Raw genomic sequence first — 21,786 nt, 5'->3', positions numbered from 1 at the left:
CATTGGATGGTGATCAGGATAGCAAAATAATACATGAGGAATCAAGAAATGAGAGCAAAAAGTTTCACAATCCACTGAAAGTAGGTCTCGTGGACGTCCACCGACAAAAAGAAAATAATCCAAAATTGAGCAAATTGTGAAAAGAGCAAAGGCAAAGTCTCAGAAAAAGATTTGGTTTGTATATTTGGTGTCATTTGTTACTTTGGTGTTATGTTTTATTACTAATTTGCATAAGTACATCTGTCTACAGGGTTCTACAATTGATAGAAAGCAAGATAAGTTATCAAACATTGAACAAATTGACAAATTTCCAGGTTTGATTACAGATTCTTCATTTATTGTATTTCTAGTTTTTTTGTTAAATCTAAGTGGTGATTCTGTGCTTACAGAGAGTTAGAGATTGTTTAGGTTGGATAAAGAACTGTTGGGTTCTTCAGGTACCATTATTTCTTCTTTCACTGTAAACTTTCTAATGTTTGACATATTACCATCATCTAGCCCTTCTATTATCGGTAACTATCATGTAGCCTCACTATTTGTATCAAAATTCTGTGTTTTCTATGTAACATTTGGTTTGAAAAGAAAATGGTCAAGTGTGTGGGCATATGTGCAGACAATGGAGAGACAAGGTCTTTTGAGAAGCCTACTGATTTGTTACAAATGCATGCTGATTTGTTCAAGGTATCTTCTCTTATCCAGAAAGATACAAATTTTGAAAGAGAATTTTTCACAATCCTTGTCTTGATGGTAGATGCTCATTCTTTGTTTGTTCCAGGAAGGCAAAAGTGAAAATATGAATTTTAAGATTAATGATGATCCAGGATCAGGGGGGAATGATCGCCATACTTCCAAACCATCAGATTATGAATGGAGATGAATTATTCCATGAAGACAAGAGTTAAAATGTTGTTACTGGAATGTCATAGAAGATTGTAATGCAATTGAACTTCTAAATTTTGTGTGTTACTGGAATGTGTTGTCTTGTTACTGAACTTCAAACACTTTGTTCATTTTGAGATTATTAATCTAGTATTGCTTGTTCTAGTTTTACATACTGGTGCTTTGTTCTACATAACTATATTATATATCAGTGTGTTTGAAATTCAAAGCATGCTAGTCGATATTGTGAAGTTACTATTACTTGAGCACTGTGTTGTTCGTTCAAGATTAGTGACATTCTAATTTCAAGGAAAACATGAAGTTAATCAGAAGCTCCAGTTTTTCTTTCAAAACTGTTAACTTTATTTGCAACTCCTTCCTGTTGTGGCATATACTAAGAACTATTTTAAGATGCAAAGAAACGACATCATTATGAGAAGCAAGAAATCATCACTTTGGTTGTTGCCTGAGAGGAAACGAATTAGAGAGAGGAGAATCCATCACTTTGGTTAGCCAATAATAAGTACACATCTTAGCTTTAATGGAAATGACCTTAGAATTTACCTGTCTTCCTTCTTATAAATCTCCATAACTATAGATGCATAGGAATAAATAATATCGAGAAACAAAGTGACAAACATAAGAGTTGTCCTTGTTAAATACACTCAAGGCGATTTCTATCATCTGATCACATTTAAATGCACTTAAGGCAACTTCTATCATCTGATCACAATTAAATGCACTCAAGGCAACTTCTATCATCTGATCACTAATGTAAATTAAATACACTCAATTCAGATATCAAATGTAATTCATCATGAGAACTTTGCAAATTCAATTTCTCCATTACATTTGAAAGTTGCTAGGAATAAACTCATGGGACATGAAAGGATATGTGAGTGAACAACCAAGAATAACTGAGAAGGTACATTAAACCATAAAACACTGATAAGGTACATTAAAAACCTAGAAACTGTTAGGACCAAAAGTAGCTAGAGGGGGGGGGGGGGGGGGAATAGCTCGTCGCGTTCGCTCGGTGCGCTTCGTTGCTTGGCGTTGCTTGTTTCTTCTTGGATGTGCAGCGGAAAATACAGAAACAAACACAAAACGCTAACACTAGGATTTTACTTGGTATCCACCTCACAAGAGGTGACTAATCCAAGGATCCACACCAACGCACACACCCTCCACTATGAATAACACTCCTTTATGGTAACTACCAAAGGCGGAGAAGCCCTACAACACTCTCAATACAAGAAGAAGAAAGGGAAATACAAGTTAAGCAAAAGCTTACAAGATGTGCAGTAAAAACCCTAACCCTAACTTCTTCCTCTTGCAATAGATCCGCCTCTTGACTTGGAAAGCTTCCAAGAACCTTCAAGAACTGGCGATCACGTGCTTGTAGAGAGCTGTGAAGGAGCTGGAATGAATCTGAGAAGAGCTCGTGAAGAGATGCCGAAGACCACGCTCGCCTGCGGCTTTAAACACGACGCAACGGTCGGATCCCGATCGATTCGAATGTTCCGAATCGATCGGGGAGGCTTTGGATCGATCCACGGATCGATCCAGAGCGCCTCTGTGCTCTGGAAACGCGCCAGCGCTTATCGCGCGAAGCAGCATCGTCCCGATCGATCGGCTGATCGATCGGGACCTCTGGATCGATCCACGGATCGATCCAGAAGCTTTCTGTTCGCTGGGAAGAATCTGGATCGATCCACTGATCGATCCACAGTCTGGATCGATCCACGGATCGATCCAGCACTTGGTTTTTGCCCAAAACCAAGTCCCAAACCTCCCTAACCAACATCCGGTCAACCTTGACCTGTTGGTACATCATGCCTCGCATCTGGTCACTCCCTTGACCTGCCAGGACTCCCCACCAAGTGTCCGGTCAATCCCTTTGACCCACTTGGACTTTTACTCGTCGTGCCAAGTATCCGGTCACTCCATTGACCTACTTGGACTTCCACCAGATGTCTGGTCAACCTTGACCCATCTGGACTTCCTTCCTTGCCAAGTATCCAGTCAATCCTTTGACCTACTTGGACTTCCCAACACCAGATGTCCGATCATCCTTGATCCATCTGGATTTCCTTCCTTGCCTGGCTTCACTCACCAGGACTTTCACCTAGCTTCACTCACTAGGGTTTTCCATCTGCCTAGCTTCACTCACTAGGACTTTCACCTGGCTTCACTCACCAGGATTTCCTTCTGCCTAGCTTCACTCACTAGGACTTTCACCTGGCTTCACTCACCAGGATTTCCTTCTGCCTAGCTTCACTCACTAGGACTTTCACCTGGCTTCACTCACCAGGATTTCCTTCTGCCTAGCTTCACTCACTAGGACTTCCTTCTGCCTAACTTGCCAGTTAGGACTTCCCAGTCAAGTATCCAGTCAACCTTGACCTACTTGACTCTTCTTCAATCAATATCTTATTGTCAAACATCTAAACCCTAACCAAGACTCAGCTTGGTTAACCAGGTCACCCTTGACCTGAGAGATATTGCACCAACAATCTCCCCCTTTTTGATGTTTGACAATACCACAATAACACTTACAATCCCACATGTAAGTTAGGCTAATCCTATAGCCTCCTTCTTCATGCCACTAGGTAATGAACCCATAAATTAAGCTTTTCATTCTCCCCCTAAGAGGGCAAACTCCCTCTAGGTAATGAAAACCTAACTTACTTCCTTTCATTCTCCCCCTATTGGCACACATCAACCCCCTACAAAAAACATCAACCCGTCTTTGGACACACATCAACCTATGCTCCAATTTTAGGCACACTTCAACAACTCCATTTGTTGAAGACTCTCCCCCTGAAGAGTTGCTCATCGTGATCACAATTTCACTCATTGTGATCAACTCAATATTGAAGGTCCCATACCCTTCATTATCCTTACCTTCTCCCTCAATGTTGACAAATACCCAACCTTGAGCATTTTCAACCACTTGAGTTGCCACTTGAAATGATGAGGATATCCACTCCCCATTTATCCCCATTTCAAGTTTAAATGCTCAACCTTGAGCAAGTTCACAACAGAAGGTTAACCACCTTCCAAGGTTCATGAAAAATAATTTTCATGTCTTTAAAGAGTCCCTCCCCCTAAAGACATGGTGGTAACTTCTGTCATTGCACCAACAATGACTTGGAATCCCTAAACCTTTAGGAAACCCAGATTTAGAAGTTTTGAGGTTCAAATGTTCAAAATTTGAAACAAACCTCAACCTAAACTTCAATGAAGTCTTCCTTTACCATTCCATCCTTGTTTTCAACACGAAAACACCCTTTTTATGTATACAAATGTATTTTAAGGGTTTGGAATGGTTACCTAGACTAAAATAGGTTCAAAGTGCTGAAATCAGGCTTTCCCAGCCAAAATCAGCAACTTGGATCGATTGGAGTTGGGTTCCAATCGATTGAACCTTTCTGAATCGATCCACTGATCGATTCAGACTACCTGGATCGATCGGCTGATCGATCCAGCGAGCTACTGCTCGCGAGATTTGCCTTCTGAATCGATCCATGGATCGATTCAGGCACTCCAATCGATCCATGGATCGATCGGAGCTCTGATAGTTGCTGAAATTCCATTTCAGTCAACTTCAGAAACTCCTAGAAAATTCTACAAAAATCCAAAAATTATGAAATTTCGTGTAGACATTGTTTAGGGCATATATTATCAAGGAAAAATAGTTTTCTATGAAAATACATCATATTTTCAAAGATTGACACAAACTTGAAAACTTGCAAAAACTTTAGTGTTTTCTTCAAGTTTGTGTCTAACTATTCAATGGTGATTACTATCAAAAGATAGCTTTCACCAAGGTTTTCCAAAAACATTTTAAAAACATTTTCAAAACCAATATCCCATCATGTTCCTTGGGCATAATGCACATGACTTGTACATTAGCTTTCCCAATGATGGGAAAACACATAACTATGTGTTTTGATGAACCTAAAACTCAAAAGAATGCACTAAATCAACATCTTGAGTTTTGTTCATCTTCCTAACATCTCACTTGTATCTAATGTGCACTAAAACACATACAAGTCATCTTATAGTCCTTGTGAGATGTAAGATTTTGGTTTTGTCCTATTCTAGGGATCATGCATATCTATCTAGGCATTTTAGATATATACTAGACATCCACCAAGGATGTCACTTGTTAATAATTGTTGTTAAATGCCTTTTGTCCTTAATTACAAGGAATTAAACTAATGCATGATAATGTTATGGCATACATCAAAATAAAATAACTTTCAAAAGAAATATTCCTATAACTACATGATGTATGCATGACATGACATGGTATTTTTGTATTTTTCATAATAAAATATGAACGCAAAAATAGACATGATGTCATGACATATGATGGGCAAACAATCATGGCAAGATTTAGCATAAATAAAATATACCTAGATTAACTATCTAAGTATCCTTAAAACCTTAGCTAAACTTACAACTTAAACCTAGATTGCCCTAAAGTGCTTCAAGAAAATGTCAAAGCCTAAATTGGAATTTCTAATTCCCTTGATTAATTTATGCCAGTCGAAATTAAGCATATCCTCAAATGTTGGCATATTTCATTTTTCCACAAGAGTAGCACTTCAACATAAGGCTTCAATTTCCTTTAATTTTCTAAGAACATACCAAAATCCCAACTTGGTAGCTCTTATGAATTTCCCAATATGTGCCTTTTAAGATTAAAATCAAATTTTCACCACTAGGCACATTTTACTCTTTCAAGGAGTAAATAATAGTTCCATTTCATTTTCAAAGGTTAACAAAAACCTTGAAAATGCTCCTTGAGTGTCAATTTCCTCAAAGTTGGGTTAACTACCCTTCTAATTGGAGTTGACACTCTCTAACCCATTTATGGGATAGAGAAGATGCTCCTAGGAACCCAACACCTATTGGTGCTCCTTGGATGCTCTAGGTACTCACTAGGGATAACTTCCCTAGATACCTTCCTAGTGACCTTGTTGGGCTTCTTAGAAGCCTTGGTCACATTTTCTAGGTCAACCCTAGGGATAGCTTCCCTTGTGACCTTGTTAGTGACTTTCTTAGACTTCTTAGAAGTCTTAGTCACTTTGGTTGCAAAAATACTCTTAGGGATGACTTCCCTAGTATTCTTGACTTGACCACTAAACCTAGGGTTTGTTCCATAACTATATGGAACCCTATGATAACTAGGCACATCCTTCTTAGCCTTTGGTTTGTATCCCAAACCTCTATGGCTATTTGATGGCTTTGACTTTCCTAGCCCTAGGTTTTGCTCATTTTGCCCTTTTAGGATATTTTCCATCCTTTTTAGGGTCTTTTCCATTTTATCAAGTCTTGATCTCAAGACTTGATTTTCTATCATTAAATCCTTAGAATTTGGTTTTCATTAAGTCCATGAGCATTTTGGTTTCTAGGCTTGTATCTAAAATCCTTAGAGTTATTGCCTAGACTTTTACCTACATTCCTAACCCTAGGAGTGATAGTCTTAGCATGTAGGGCCACATGCTTTTCCTTAAAGCCCTCATGCTTTCTATTCTTATGGTAAATTGCATTAAAATGATAAAAGTTAGACCTATCATGCTTTTTACCATAATGTAAAGGAGTAGGCTCAATAAATGTTACCTTCTTCTTTACCTTGGAGGCTCCCCCTTGACTAGTGCCTCCTTGAGCCTTGACCTTCTTCTTCCCCTTGGGGCATTGACTACGATAATGCCCCTTTTGATTGCAAGAGAAGCATATAATATGCTCCTTGCTCTTCTTTGTGTTGGGGATGGTCTCCTTGGGCTTCACCTTGCCCTTTTGTGCCACTTGACCCTTCTTCTTGGCTAATTTAGGGCACTTGCTCTTGTAGTGCCCATGTTCCCTACATTCAAAGCATATAATATGATTTTTATTATTAATTGAAATATTTATACCTTTGCTTGTAGGGGTGGCATCTTTTTCTTTGGATTCGGAGGTAGAAGCTTCCTCTTGATCGGACCTTGATTCTCCTCCATTTGATTTTTCTTGACTTGTGGAGGTAGAAGCTTCTTCCTCCTCTTCTTCTCTTGACCCGGATGTAGAAGCTTCTCCTTCTTCTTGATCCGGTGTCACCAAGGATTGCTCCCCCTCAATCCTAGAGGTGGAGGCTTCATCATCTTGAATATGAAACAAGGAGTATGCTCCCTCCTTGTTCCCTTCGTTGCATTCCCTTGAGGATGAAGCTTCTTGGATTTCCTCTTCTTCGGAGGTTGAGCATCTCTCAACCTCGGAATCCTCCTCTTGGTCTTGCTCCAAAGAGTCACCCTCTCTGGATTCTTCTTGATCTCGTACAGTGGAGGGGATCTCTTCATGAAGCTTGGCCAATTTGCTCCAAAGCTCCTTGGCATCTTCGAATTCTCCAACTTGAGCCAAGATGTGGCTAGGCAATAAGTTGACCAAAAGCTTGGTCACTTTGTCATTTGCCTCGCCCCTTTGAATTTGCTCCGAGCTCCATCTGCTTTTCTTTAGAAGCTTGCCCTTGGAGTTCGTTGGAGCTTTGAAGCCTTCCATTAGAGCAAACCATTGCTCTATCTCCATCATAAGAAAGTTTTCGATTCTTGATCTCCAAGAATCAAAACTTGTGGAAGTGTATGGTGGAGCCACCCTTGTGTCAAATCCAAGTCCATCTTGGAATTGCATCTTGAAGTTGAGCTTGATGAAGTCTTGAACTTGAAGAATTTGCTCCAACTTCTTCACCCTCTAGCTTTTCTTGATATGCTTGACCCTTCCGGCGATGATTCCGGTGAAGAGCGGCCTTGCTCTGATACCACTTGTTAGGACCAAAAGTAGCTAGAGGGGGGGGTGAATAGCTCGTCGCGTTCGCTCGGTGCGCTTCGTTGCTTGGCGTTGCTTGTTTCTTCTTGGATGTGCAGCGGAAAATACAGAAACAAACACAAAACGCTAACACTAGGATTTTACTTGGTATCCACCTCACAAGAGGTGACTAATCCAAGGATCCACACCAACGCACACACCCTCCACTATGAATAACACTCCTTTATGGTAACTACCAAAGGCGGAGAAGCCCTACAACACTCTCAATACAAGAAGAAGAAAGGGAAATACAAGTTAAGCAAAAGCTTACAAGATGTGCAGTAAAAACCCTAACCCTAACTTCTTCCTTTTGCAATAGATCCGCCTCTTGACTTGGAAAGCCTCCAAGAACCTTCAAGAACCGGCGATCACGTGCTTGTAGAGAGTCGTGGAGGAGCTGGAATGAATCCGAGAAGAGCTCGTGAAGAGATACCGAAGACCACGCTCGCCTGCGGCTTTAAACGCCAGCGGTCGGATCCGATCGATTCAAATGTTCCGAATCGATCGGGAGGCTGGATCGATCCACGGATCGATCCGAGTGTCTGAGATAAGCGCTGGATCGATCCACGGATCGATCCAGCGCTAATCGCGCGAAGGTTCCGATCGATCGATCGATCGATCGGGACCTGATCGATCCACGGATCGATCCGAGCTTCTGGGAAGAATCGGATCGATCCACCGATCGATCACATCTGGATCGATCCACGGATCGATCCACTTGGTTTTGCCCAAAACCAAGTCCCAAACCTCCCTAACCAACATCCGGTCAACTTGACCTGTTGGTACATCATGCCTCGCATCTGGTCACTCCCTTGACCTGCTAGGACTCCCTTACCAAGTGTTCGGTCAATCCCTTTGACCCACTTGGACTTTTCTCTGTGCCAAGTATCCGGTCAATCCCTTTGACCTACTTGGACTTCCACCAGATGTCTGGTCAACCTTGACCCATCTGGACTTCCTTCCTTGCCAAGTATCCAGTCAATCCCTTTGACCTACTTGGACTTCCCAACACCAGATGTCCGATCATCCTTGATCCATCTGGATTTCCTTCCTTGCCTGGCTTCACTCACCAGGACTTTCACCTAGCTTCACTCACTAGGGTTTTCCATCTGCCTAGCTTCACTCACTAGGACTTTCACCTGGCTTCACTCACCAGGATTTCCTTCTGCCTAGCTTCACTCACTAGGACTTTCACCTGGCTTCACTCACCAGGATTTCCTTCTGCCTAGCTTCACTCACTAGGACTTTCACCTGGCTTCACTCACCAGGATTTCCTTCTGCCTAGCTTCACTCACTAGGACTTTCACCTGGCTTCACTCACCAGGATTTCCTTCTGCCTAGCTTCACTCACTAGGACTTTCACCTGGCTTCACTCACCAGGATTTCCTTCTGCCTAGCTTCACTCACTAGGACTTTCACCTGGCTTCACTCACCAGGATTTCCTTCTGCCTAGCTTCACTCACTAGGACTTCCTTCTGCCTAACTTGCCAGTTAGGACTTCCCAGTCAAGTATCCAGTCAACCTTGACCTACTTGACTCTTCTTCAATCAATATCTTATTGTCAAACATCTAAACCCTAACCAAGACTCAGCTTGGTTAACCAGGTCACCCTTGACCTGAGAGATATTGCACCAACAGAAACATCTTTCATTACATCTAAAGTTATTTGCTTATAGTAAATTACATCAACCACCTCAAGATCATCACAATCCAAGTAAATACAACTACAACGACAGCAACTTTAAACTTTCAATTCAGTGAACATATTTCATCACTCAACTTTATAGTAATAGAGTTGTTCACATCCTCCAAGAGATCATTGCAATCAATTGCACCCTCGTAACTATTAGATTTCTTGACTAATCTCCATCTGTAATTTTTTGTTATCCATCTTCAAATAATTAATAATTGCATTAGTTCTCTTTGACAATTCTGGATCATACCATAAGAAGAAGTCACATCCCCTATCCTGAATATCGAATAAACTTAATGAAAACCCAATAGTTAAATAACATATAAGAGATCTCAACATATAAATAAATTTTAATTTGAAATAATTTTATATAAATAAAACTTACTCTAAATTTTGGACATGAAAAAAAATCACCTTCGTTGGTTTCCTTCCATGATGTCCAAAGGGCAGCTCTTAACCCACAATAGCATAATATATTGGGAGTTTCACCTTGTTCATCATTCATGCATCTTCGAGTCAAAGATGTTCCTGATGAGGAGCTGGCTGTCATGGATATTTGTTCGTTTGTCCTACAATTTTTTTTCATATCAATAGTTGTCCTCAGTTAACTAGATACATACTCTAATCATTTCTCACAAATAATTCACATCTCTGAATTTCTAAACCAGACTTCCAGTGTTGTGTTAATAATAACTGGTCTCAATTAAAATAGGTATTGGTTGGTTAATCTTTCCTACTTGTGCCTAGCATAAAAGAAATAGGAACATAGTTTCCTTTGATACAAGTGCCTAGCATAAAAGAAATAATCCTATACAAGAACAACTCATTAATCATGACCAAAACATGTAATAGGAAAAAATACAGCAATATAAGAAGAAATGTCAGCAACCAACAAAAAAGAAAAGAAGAGAAAACGAAATACAAACCAGAAAGATCGCCTAATTACCAAATTATAAATTCCCCAAACGACTCCTAAATCCAACAGAGACAGTAACATCGACGATCAAAAAGTAGCATTTATGTGTCGAAATAAGCACTAGAAACATATTCCTCCAATTAATCAGGCAATAAAAATCCTCCAAAGGAACTACAAGGAAGAAAATAACCCTTACCTTCCCTCCAAACGATATCCTCTCCACATTGACCAAGTTAGTGCGGCGTTTGGGCATGGAGGAGCTTCGATAGAATTACCGTGGAGGAGTTTTGCTGGTGCAGGAGTTTTAGGTACGGGGGAAGTATGGCGTTAGGGTGTGGAGGAGCTTTAGGGCTTGCCATCGCTTACGCCGGTGGAGGAGCTTCACTGGTGAAGGAGCTTCGCGGTGTGGAGGAGCTTTAGGGCTTGGAGAAGCTTCGCTGGTGGAGGAGCTTCACTGGTGAAGGAGCTTCGCGGCGTGGAGGACCTTTAGGGCTTGGAGAAGCTCCGCTGGTGGAGGAGAAGGAGAAGCTACGGTCGTGGGGGAGGAGAAGGGAGAAGCCGAGCTGCGTCGCGGATGTGGGTGGAGGAGAAGGGATAAGTCGCGTAGCGGGTGGAGGAGAAGGAGAAGCCTAGCGGATTTTAGGGCAAAAGCTTCCCTGTTCATTTCATTTTTTTTATTTTCTTTTTTTTCCACGTAGGAAATGCTGAGTCACCAGAGACAAACGCATCAAGCATTCACTTTATTACTATATCTACAATTTAAGATAAATAATTTATTTTATTAAATTTAAATAATCATTTTTTACACACTACATCAACTATTCTAAAATTTTCATTATCTTTAATTTTTTATTATTTTCTTTTCTTTATTCTATTTTGTATGATTATATTTATAAAATGAGTGAAAGATGAAAGAATGAAAAGAATGAGCAGCATTAGAGAGATTGAAAAGAAATTTTATTTTATTTTTAAAGTAGAAGTTTCATTCTCTAAATTTAGAGAATTACTATTTATTAAATCTAAATTTAGGGTACCTGTTGTAAAAATTTTTTAGTCATCCTATCTAAAATTTAGGGTAAAATATTTGAATAAGATAGCTTATGTGGATGCTCTAACTTAGTAGGCAAATTTGCATAAAAAAAATTATATTACATTTTTTTTTATTTCAATTCAGTCCCTTTTTCAATGAACTAATCTCAATATTAGTTTTCTTAATAAATAGTAGGCACTCGATATTAATTTCCTAGATAATTTTCAATATAAATTAATATTTAAAAATGGGAAAACAAGGAGAAAATGTATTTTGGATTTTTTTTCCACTATAAATTAGCCCCTACTTAAAGTATTCATAAACTAAAAGGAAAGATTGAGAATGCATTTTAACTAAATATTTAGTTAATTTTATAATATGAACTTTGTATGTATATTTCACAATCAGAGGGTTTTATTGGTGGTGCACTTTTCATTAAATATTTACGAGTTTAAAAACTATGACGACAAAGATCCCGCGGTGGTTTGTATTCAATGAGATAATAAATTCACCACTATAAGAATATACGTGGAGGGAAAAAAAAAAGAGCATAAAATAGTTAATTCAAGATTGTGCAAGCGAAATTCTCTTTAAGAGTTGAACCATAAAGTATCATGTCGTTTTTGTCAACTAGTTCCATTTTGTTGCTAAAGATCAAAAGTGTCGCTCAATTAGATTTAATAAAGAATTCAAATAAATCTTACGTTTTAAGGTAAAAAAAGCATTGCCTTTGACGAAATATATTCTCAAGTGGGGTAGTTGCATCACCAAAATAAAATTATGAAACGTAATTAACTTTAAAAATACAAAATTAATTAGGATTTTGATATTAAAATTATATATTTTTTTTAAAAAATAAAATACATGGCATAGCGACTCATATGAATATATATAGAAAAAAAATAATCTCTTTATTAATAAAATTCTAGAATCCCCTAAAGTGTTGGTGAAAGAATATAATAATAGTTATATATTTTTATCACTGATATTAGGGGTCACAATAGATTGTGTGTGTGTTATATAAATTTATAATGCAATGAAAATTGAATTCCAAACTAACTTACATTGATAAAAGAAAAAAATAGCTATCTTATACACGCACAAAAAATCCCATAGAGATTAAATTTTCTTACTTATAAAACAATCAATATATTGAAACGATATGAACATTACAAAGAAGCTATTATACTCGACAATGCTACACTGTAAGTGAATAGCTATCACAAAGCCTACAAGACACGAGTTAAGAATTAAGAGAACGCAGAGAGTTCAACGTAACATGATTATTAAATAAGTTCCAAATTTAAATATAAAAGCCACATATGCGATAATAATAGTTGCAGAATATTCAAATGTCAAAACGTTGAGTTCGATACTTATTTAGCAAATTCACACAAATACTAGGGAAAATTAAAGACATCCACACCGATGACACAATGAGCAAATTCTTGTTCCCATAGTAGACGATTTATTCTGAAGAGGCTATATATCGCCATAAGAACATATCACAAATCCATCACTGGAATATTATCAGCAAAGTTCTCCAACAGATATTTTTACTGCTCCTCTTATATATAGTACGCCTTGAAGAACCAGATCCTTGTGATAATTAACTGAACCGTCCATAGTATCTTTACTACCTTGCCTTCATAAGTTAACCTTGTAAATTGCATGCGATACGTGAGAAAAAATAAAGAATGAGCCATGTAAATAATGCTAATTATATCAAAGACCTAAAAGCTTGGACAAAAAAAAAATGTATGGCAAAAGAAGAAGTTGATGAGCCATATATACTTGAAGAGAGAGACCATGATTCTTCTATTGCTAAGATTAACTAAAAATATGATACAAAAATGAAAAATAAGAGTAATATATACATGAAAATAACGGGAGTCAAAGATACTTACTATCCCTTCCGATCCGCATTGAACTTTTCTGACTACTTCAGCCTATTCAAAGATAATAGTCACATGAATGGGATGATGGGAAGCAAGTTCTCTGGTATCGCTTGAAGTTGAATATGTGGACAGCCATATATCTGTAGGCGTTGGAGACGAGGAGGAAGTCCTTTATCAGGCAGTGATTTGATCTGTGGACAGTTTTTCATAATTAAATTTTCTAGTAAGGGAAGGCCATGCAGCAGCTCTGTCGGCAGATATTGTAGTTTCTTGCAATTACGCAAAGTTAGAGATGTAACAGCAGCGAGGCTTGGCACCCATATCGGCTCTACAAATATCACCTCCTCAGAACATGACTCAATTTCAAGTTCTGTGATGAATGGCAGTGAGTTTCTTAAAGGAAACATTTTAAGCAGAGCAGTATTGTCCACGCATAATTTACGCAGAGATGACAAGCTTCCTGCTTGCTCATCTCCTACATCCAACTGAACCAGCTTAGGACATTCTACAATCTTCAATTCTTTGAGGGATTTAAGGAGTCCTAGGCACTCTATCCTTCTCAACTCATCACAATCAGAGATGCACAAGCATTGCAGTTCGACCAGTTGAACCAGAGAAATAGACGGTATGTATAGACAATCATTTATTTCCAATCGAGTAAGGTTGTGCAAGCAGTCGGACAAAAGTTTTGCATATTCGCCACAGTCGGTCAATTTCAATTCCTTGAGTGAGGGCGGTAGATGGCGGCCACCTTCCTCGTCATCTTCCGTTTTGCTATTTAATATGAGCCTGGGACAGCATTCTATTGTCAACATTTCTAGGGAAGGAGGGAAGGGCGGTAATCTCTTTAGTTTGGGACAATCTATGACACAAAGTTCACGCAGGCAGGGAAATAGATCTTTGCCCTCAGTGCAAGACCACTCTCTCAGTGCTTTAAATTTGCATAACTTAAGCACTTGCAACTTTGGAAAACACTTGCCTTCAAATTCATGACTCAGTCGTTTCAAAGCAGGCATGTCGGTCATGCGAAGTTCAATTAGATGCAAACGTTGACCAATAAATGGCAGAACGTCATCCCACTCCATGCAATTTTCTAATTCAAGTTTTTCCAAATTGGATAGAACTTTTGGCATCAACCAACTAGGCGACCTACCTCCATTGTACCTTCTAATTGTCAATATTTTGAGTGATTCATGTGGCTGCAGACCTTCAATTACTTCCTCGTCCAATTTGGCATCCTTCCCACCATACCATCTCAGATTCCAATCCAACACCAATTCTTTTAGGTGGACTTTGCTCTTTAACTTAGCCCGCTGTGCTTCTTTGCCATCAACAACATTCTCAAGATTTTGAATGCAAAGTGTTCCATGAAGCTGTGTCAAATCCTTTAGTTGTCCAAGCTTGAATGCATCGTCCTCTTGAACACTAAATATTGGCAATTCTTGAAGATTAGTTAGTCTCCGTACATCTTTTAGCATCACCCAAAACTCTCCATCTGCATCAATTTGTCTCAAATTGACCAACTTACCCAATTCTTGTGGTATAGACTCTAGTTCAGAACAACTATTTACCTTCAGTGTTTGCAAATTATAAAGGTCGCACAATGAGTCGGGCAGAATTTTAATTTTAAAATTGCTTGATATATCAAAGTGTCTCAAATTGACCAATTTACCCAATTCTTGTGGTATGGACTCTAGTTCAGAACAACATTCTGCCTTCAGTGTTTGCAAATTATAAAGGTCACATAATGAGTCAGGCAAAATTTTAACTTTAGAATTCCCTGATATATCAAGGTAACGGAGGTGAATCAATTTACCAATATGTTCAGATAACTCCAGCAAGCCACACCAACTTACATCCAAAACGCGAATGCTTCTTAGTATTTCAAAGAGGCTACTATCGGGTAGTGAAAGTTTCGACACCAAGGTGCGCAACTTGTTGTATCCTGAGAACTCCAGCGGCAATTTTTCTTTTTCTACTCGTAAATGTCGAGTTGTGGAAGGCGGCTTTGTGTGTCTGCTATTTTCAATCCTGCATGTCTCTTCCGCAGAAATCATCTCAGCTAAATCATGTATAAGGTCATGCATCACAATTCTAATCCCAAATCCATCCCCAAATTCATAATGATATCTGAATTCTTGAAAAAAAGAACTGTTAACAAACTCAAGAAAATAGTCGCTTCCAACGTCTTCCATACTCTTTGTGTTTTTATCTTCATTAATGAAGCCTTCAGCCATCCACATTCGAATCAACTCAACTTTATCGAATTTGTGATCTTTAGGAAACAATGAGCAAAAAGCAAAACACTGCTTCAAATTTTCATCAAGATATTGATAACTTAACTGCAGAGCTGGCATAATATCATCTTCATCTTGTTTGACTTTCCATATGTCACTCTCCATTATGGTGGCCCAGTGTTGCTGGCATACATTTGATCGCAGAACCCTGCCAATTGTCTTTGCGGCTAATGGTGAGCCCTTCAACTTGCGAGCAATCTTTCTACCAATGTCTTCTAGCCCCGGATAATCTTCAGGGTTGAGTGTGCCAAATGAGCATTTCATGAACAATTGCCAAAAGGCATCTGCGTCTAAACCATGGAGCAAGATTGGTTCTGTCAGGCTAACCATTTTAGAAACTTTCATGTCCCGAGTTGTAACAATGATTTTGCTACCATGAGATCCAACTTTGAGTAGTGCACAGAATTTCTCCCAGATACTCTTATCATCGCTCCACACGTCGTCAAGAACAAGCAGAAACTTCTTTTTCGCAATATGCTGATGGAGTATTTTTTGAAGAGGTTCTAACCCCATATTCTCATCTTGTTTTTGTAGAGTTACTGACTCTATTATAGATTTAGTGAGTCCTTGCACAGTGAAATTGTCAGACACACAGACCCAAATCTTGAGATGAAAATGATCTTGAATTCTGTTGTCTTTGTGCGCATACTGAGCAAGAGTAGTCTTTCCAGCCCCTCCTATCCCGACAATGGGCAAGACAGAGAAGGTATCGTTGACAAATCCGGATGCAGGTTCCACCTGATTAGCTGACCCCAACAACCAGTCTACCACTTGATTCAGTTCTTTCTCTCTGCCAATCAATTTGTCCGCCATCGGGGAAGAGCATGATTCTCTGGCCTGAAACTTCACCTCAGGTTGCTTCCTTCTATCATGTGTTGCTGGCAGATTCACGATGCTCTTCATACTAGTCTCCAACCTTTCTTGAATCTCCCTCACTCTAGCTCTCATATCATAGGAAGAGCCAAACAATTTTTTTGCAGCAGGCAAAATGCTTAGAAGGCCACTGGAGCCACTTGCCTTGTCCTCTTCTTCACCTTTGATCTTCTGCCTGAGGATATTGTATTGGAACTCATCTATCAAATCCTCAGCATCATAAGAAGCATCCTTGAGTTCCTGCATCAATGTCTTCCACTTGATGTTGTTGCTCCGACTACTCTGTACCTCGTCAAGGGTGATTTGGGTCTGCAGCAGCGACGTGCGCAGCTTTTTCATGTCCTCTGCAAAACCCCGGCGCTCGGCAAACAGTTGGATGGCTTTGTCGCTGGCCTTATCGATCAAGGTCTGGATAAAGGCCTGCGCCAACCATCCCCCCACTGTCAGTGACAGCGCCATCTGATTGCAGAAGAGAGCAAATCTTTGCTCTTCTTTCAGATCTGCAAGCCAAAAGAGCAGCAAAAACAAAACAAAGACAGTAGTAATAGTAATCAAGGACACACGTCGTCATGTAGTAGATGGAACTATTAATTGGTGGCAAATTATACTTTTTAAGGATTAATATAGCAAACTAATATGTATAAGAGATTTGATTACCTCCAAATAAAGTGGATCTGGAGGTGATCGTTGTTGCCGTTGAGTCGGCGATGCTTCAGCAAACTCCAGTATACTCTCACGAAGCAAAAATTGCTAAAAGGAAGTTGGAGATCAAAGCAAAATAATAGTCTGCAAACTACAGAATAATTAATCCCACGACAATTGATGTAGCGTTGAAGGTTCCCGCTGCTTTTATTGTTCCAGCTGCAATTGATGTGACGGAAGATGAGATGTTTATCCCACGACATCCTGTTAGCTTACCAAATCACTGACTTGGTAAAATCACATAAAGTGATTTGTCTTTTCTCCTTTGATTTTTTTGAAAACTCGTAGTTTATCCGCTCAAGTTGCACCATTTCACTTGGATAAATTAAATTTAAGTTTAGTCGCAAGTATCCATAACAATTTTTTCATATAAAATATAATAATTTAAAATAAAAAAAAATTATTTTATTAAATTTACATATCTATTTTTCACTATATTATATATCAACTTTCTTATTATTTTTTTTCTTCTATAATATTTAGGGAATATAATTTATTCCCTAAATTTAAAAAAATATTATTTATAAATCTAATATTTAGAGAACGATAACTGGATACTTTTTACTGTTCTATTCAACATTTACAATAAAAATTTTGAATAGAATAATGAATAAATTTTTTCTCCATCGCTGTTTGCTTCATCGCCGCTATCGCCGTCCAGCATGCTGGCGCCGTCGCTGTCGAGGTGGTTAACCATCGTAGTTGCAAACCTACCTAGATTGAGGAACATCATTTCCTCTTCTAACACATAATTAACTATATAATTTTGAGATCCCAACACACATAATTAATTTTTAATATTACTGAATTGTTGCAAATTAGAAATTTACTAAATTAAAGAAAAATTTAGAAGAAAAAGAACTAGCATAGAGGATTAAGGAAAGTTTAACTACAGAGGTTTAACATAGGACTATTTAATTTCACTTTCAGTACTCAATATTTAGCTAAATTTATAATCTATCACAGAGGTTTAACGTATGAGTATTTCTCAATCGGAAGGCTCTATTGATGGTGCATTTTTGAATCTTAATTAAAAATTTATAGAGTTTTGGGGTCATTTGCATTCAACGAGATGATAAATTCACCATTATAAGCATGTGTGGAGGAAAGCATAAAACAGTTAATTCAAGATTGTGCTAGCGAAATATGTACTCCCTATTAGTTGAACTAGGAATAATCACGAAATACTCGTTGAACTATGAATAATGAAGTCGTTTTGCTCCGCGAGAATAAAATACACAAAGGAAAATACAAATTTAACTATTAGTCTCTCCGAAGGAATGTTCAAGTGGTAAATCAAAATCAACAATTTTCATGCTACATTGTAATTTATCTTTCACTATAAATTCTTCTCATTAAAGGAAGTCTAATTGTCAAGGTCTAAATAATGCCAAATTTAAAAGAAAAAACAAAAAATCTTCAAGTAATCATTTTGCAAACCCTCGGTAGTTTATGCTTTCTTTGTTTGAGAAGGTGATTGATTATCTGTCTAGCTCGAACAACGAAATTCTTTTGAGCTTTCAGCAGAAGAATTAGTTATATTGATGGTTGTGCCTTGACTAGAGGGGCCAGATTTCCTTGTTGCCTCTTGGTCGCAAGTGCTTTCTTGTTTATTATGTGATAAATCTCTGTCAGGATTGTTGGGAATGCATTCTCGATGATCTGTGATCCCTGTGCGAAGTCTCCAAGAAAGACAAGCCCTCCTTCTCAGCATATTCCTGCCCTTCGATTTCTGAAACCTCTCTTGGATGAGTCAAATCTGATGATACGGTGATAAAGATGACCCAAAAAGAGGATCAAAGATCAACTGATGTGAAGGTCAAAATCAAACGGTCAAAATCACAGGGCCAGACGGACCAGGAACTATTGACCGGGCTAAGTTGGCCGAGTGGGCCTCACTAGTCAGTCGTAAAAGGCTAACCGGATCTCCCGTGCGGCTGCTCTTGTAACTGGCAGACGAGGTTCGAAGCTAAGTACTGATTCACCCGACCCACCACCCTATCCGAGCGGACCTAAGGGCCGAACGGATATATGACGTCTTCTCGTACGAGTCGGTGACTGCATTCCTTGAGGCCGAGTTAGCAGTCCCCCGGTCGAGTCACTGTGTCGTTCTTTTTTGGAAGTGTATGCTATAAAGGACAGAGAATATCCTACTGGCAAATCATACTTTAGAAGCTTCCAACCTATGAAATAGCAGAGCTTTGCACGCTTATTTAAGGAAAGCGTCAGAAGCCCTTTAGAGCATCCACATCAGCTACCCTATCCAAAGATTTTATCATAAATTTTTGATATGGTAGCTAAAAAACCTTTGCATTAACTACCATATCTATTCCCTAAATTTAAATTTGATAAATAGTGATTCTCTAAATTTAGATAATGAAACCTCTACTCTAAAAGTAAAATAATATGTCTTTCCAATCTCTCTCCTTCCACGCATTCTTTTCACTCTCTCTCCTACAACTCATTCCATAAATATAATAATAAAAATAGAAAAAAGAGAAGAAAATAATAAAAAATTAAAGATAATGAAAATTTTAGAGTAGTTGATGTAGTGTAGTGAAAAGTGATTGTCTAAATTTAATAAAGTGAGTTATTTATCCTAAATTTTAGATATAGTGATAGGAAAACTGATGTGGATGTTTTTATGGTCTGTCTTGTCTTAGGAATGCTTTGAAACTACCCCAGTGCTTTAGGATGCGTGCATAACGCAATATTGACACTATAAAAGGGATCTTTATCTACAGACGGGGGTATGCGATGCTTCATATTCTCACACGCTTTGTGCTACAGTTTACTGCTACTTTTTTCTTCTCCCAAATCTATCACTTACTTGAGCGTCGGAGAGCCAACACCGAGGACCTCTTCCCTGGTCCGACACTAATGCTCCTTATGTTGTAGGACAGCACGGAGTCTTCGTTTAGTCAACAACGGATCCATGTTTCCTGCTCATTGCCTTCACCATTTTCGGACATGATCATATTTGGCGCCGTCTGTGGAAACTTCACCTGCATTCGAGACATGGAGATGGAGGACACTAGACGACTTACGATTGTGACCTTAACGCAAGAAGAGTTGGAGATGTTAATAAATGTCCGAGCTGTAAGGATGGTGGAGCAACAACAATAAGTGGCAGCTGAGTGTCGAACGTTGAATGACCCGACCATCTTTGCTATAGGACAACATGTTGAACATGGGACCCGAGTGGAGGATCCCGCGGGGCGTAAGCCAAATCAACAGTCGATCGACAACTCCCAACAAGCACCCGCTCCACCGACTCGCTTGCCACCGATGTCGAATGCACGAATTCCCTATCATAGCGTGTTGTTCTGAACTCCCTATCATAGGCCGTTGTTCCGAACTCCCTCGGAACAGCATGGCCGAGCAGAGAGGATGCAAGGATCGTCCACTGAAAATTCACCCAACTAGGATGTTCATAGAGGCAATGCCCTCGATCAGATAATTCTCCTTAGCAGATAAACATGTCATTTTCCTAGGAAATCATTGATGATCAGCTGCCATGTCATTTTCGTCCTCTAACGATCGTAAAATGTGGAGGAGCGACCAATCTGGAAGACCATTTACTCAAATTTGAGAATATGGTCATACTCCACCAATACACTAACGGTGTCAAGTGCCGAGTGTTCCTCACCACTCTGTCCGGCTTGGCGCAGAGATGGTTCAAGCGACCGCCGACCGACTCAATATGTTGCTTCAAAGACTTCCGAACGACGTTTCTACATCATTTTGCCAGAAGCCGCCGATACCAGAAGACGACAGTGAATTTGTTCTCGCTTAGGCAGGGGCCCAAGGAACCCCTACAGGCTTACGATCTGAAGTATTGCACTTACCACCGCTCGGTGAGTCACAACACAAACGACTGTTATCACTTCAGACAAGGATCGCGCTGATCGACTCCTCAAGAGTATCGTCAACGATCACCCTCTCCCGACCACCAACGTCATTGCCGATTGGATGGACCTCCCGTCCGAAACAATGAGTCGTCCGATCATAATCAACAACAACCTCAGCAGAGAAATAACCGAAGGTCTGCTCGAGAGTCTGCCAAACGACCGCTGATACGGTGCATGAGAAGGGGGTCAGGCAGATGACGTGGCCAAAAGTCAAGCTTAGGAAATGGTCAGAAGTCTAGCCCCTGTGGAGGTCAGAAGTCAAGCTTGCGTGGCCATGGTCAGAGTCTTAGCTGACGGGGCAGTCAAATGATAGGATTGCAAGTTGGACAAGATCCAACCTTGATAGCAGTCATGGGCAAGGCCCACAGGCTAGGTACAGTTAAGGACTAGGCCCACAGGTCAGGCAAAGGCACGGAAGGAAGGGTCTCCGGCGGAATACAGACCTAGCATACAGGTTGGGACATACGAGCCATGGATAACAGAGGACAGAAGCAGGTCGAAATACAGACCTGGCATACAGGTCGGGACATACGAGCCATGGATAACAGAGGACAGAAGCAGGTCGGAATACAGACCTGGCGTACAGGTCGGAACATACAGACCATGGATAACAGAGGACAGAAGCAAGTCGGAATACAGACCTAGCGTACAGGTCGGAACATACAAGCCATGGATAACAGCAGACAGAAGTAGGTCAGAATACAGACCTGACGTATAGGTCGGAACATACAAGCCATGGAT

General features: G+C 39.5%; 1 protein-coding gene across 2 annotated transcripts; it reads right to left on the bottom strand.

Moving 5' to 3' along the window:
• Positions 1-12,632: 12,632 nt before the first annotated feature.
• On the bottom strand, positions 12,633-17,247 carry LOC122047355 (putative disease resistance protein RGA1). Of its 2 annotated transcripts, XM_042608574.1 has the most exons (3): positions 17,090-17,247; positions 13,272-16,932; positions 12,633-13,023 (listed from the first exon to the last, which is right to left on the bottom strand). In XM_042608574.1, exon 2 carries the CDS (start codon positions 16,889-16,891, stop codon positions 13,331-13,333), a length of 3,561 nt encoding a protein of 1,186 aa, XP_042464508.1. In that variant the 5' UTR covers positions 16,892-16,932; positions 17,090-17,247; the 3' UTR covers positions 12,633-13,023; positions 13,272-13,330. The 2 variants fall into 2 exon arrangements, with proteins under 2 accessions (XP_042464508.1, XP_042464516.1); XM_042608582.1 differs by lacking the exon at positions 17,090-17,247 and having other exon boundaries at positions 13,272-17,061.
• Positions 17,248-21,786: the final 4,539 nt, after the last annotated feature.

Source organism: Zingiber officinale, chromosome 1B, assembly GCF_018446385.1.
Source record: "Zingiber officinale cultivar Zhangliang chromosome 1B, Zo_v1.1, whole genome shotgun sequence".
NCBI classification, from domain to species: Eukaryota; Viridiplantae; Streptophyta; class Magnoliopsida; order Zingiberales; family Zingiberaceae; genus Zingiber; species Zingiber officinale.
This window is presented reverse-complemented; position numbering and strand designations above follow the sequence as displayed.

What these genes read in the sequence shown, in the direction of transcription:
- LOC122047355 (XM_042608574.1), bottom strand. Translation starts at nt 16,891, where the DNA reads ATGGCGCTGTCACTGACAGTGGGGGGATGGTTGGCGCAGGCCTTTATC.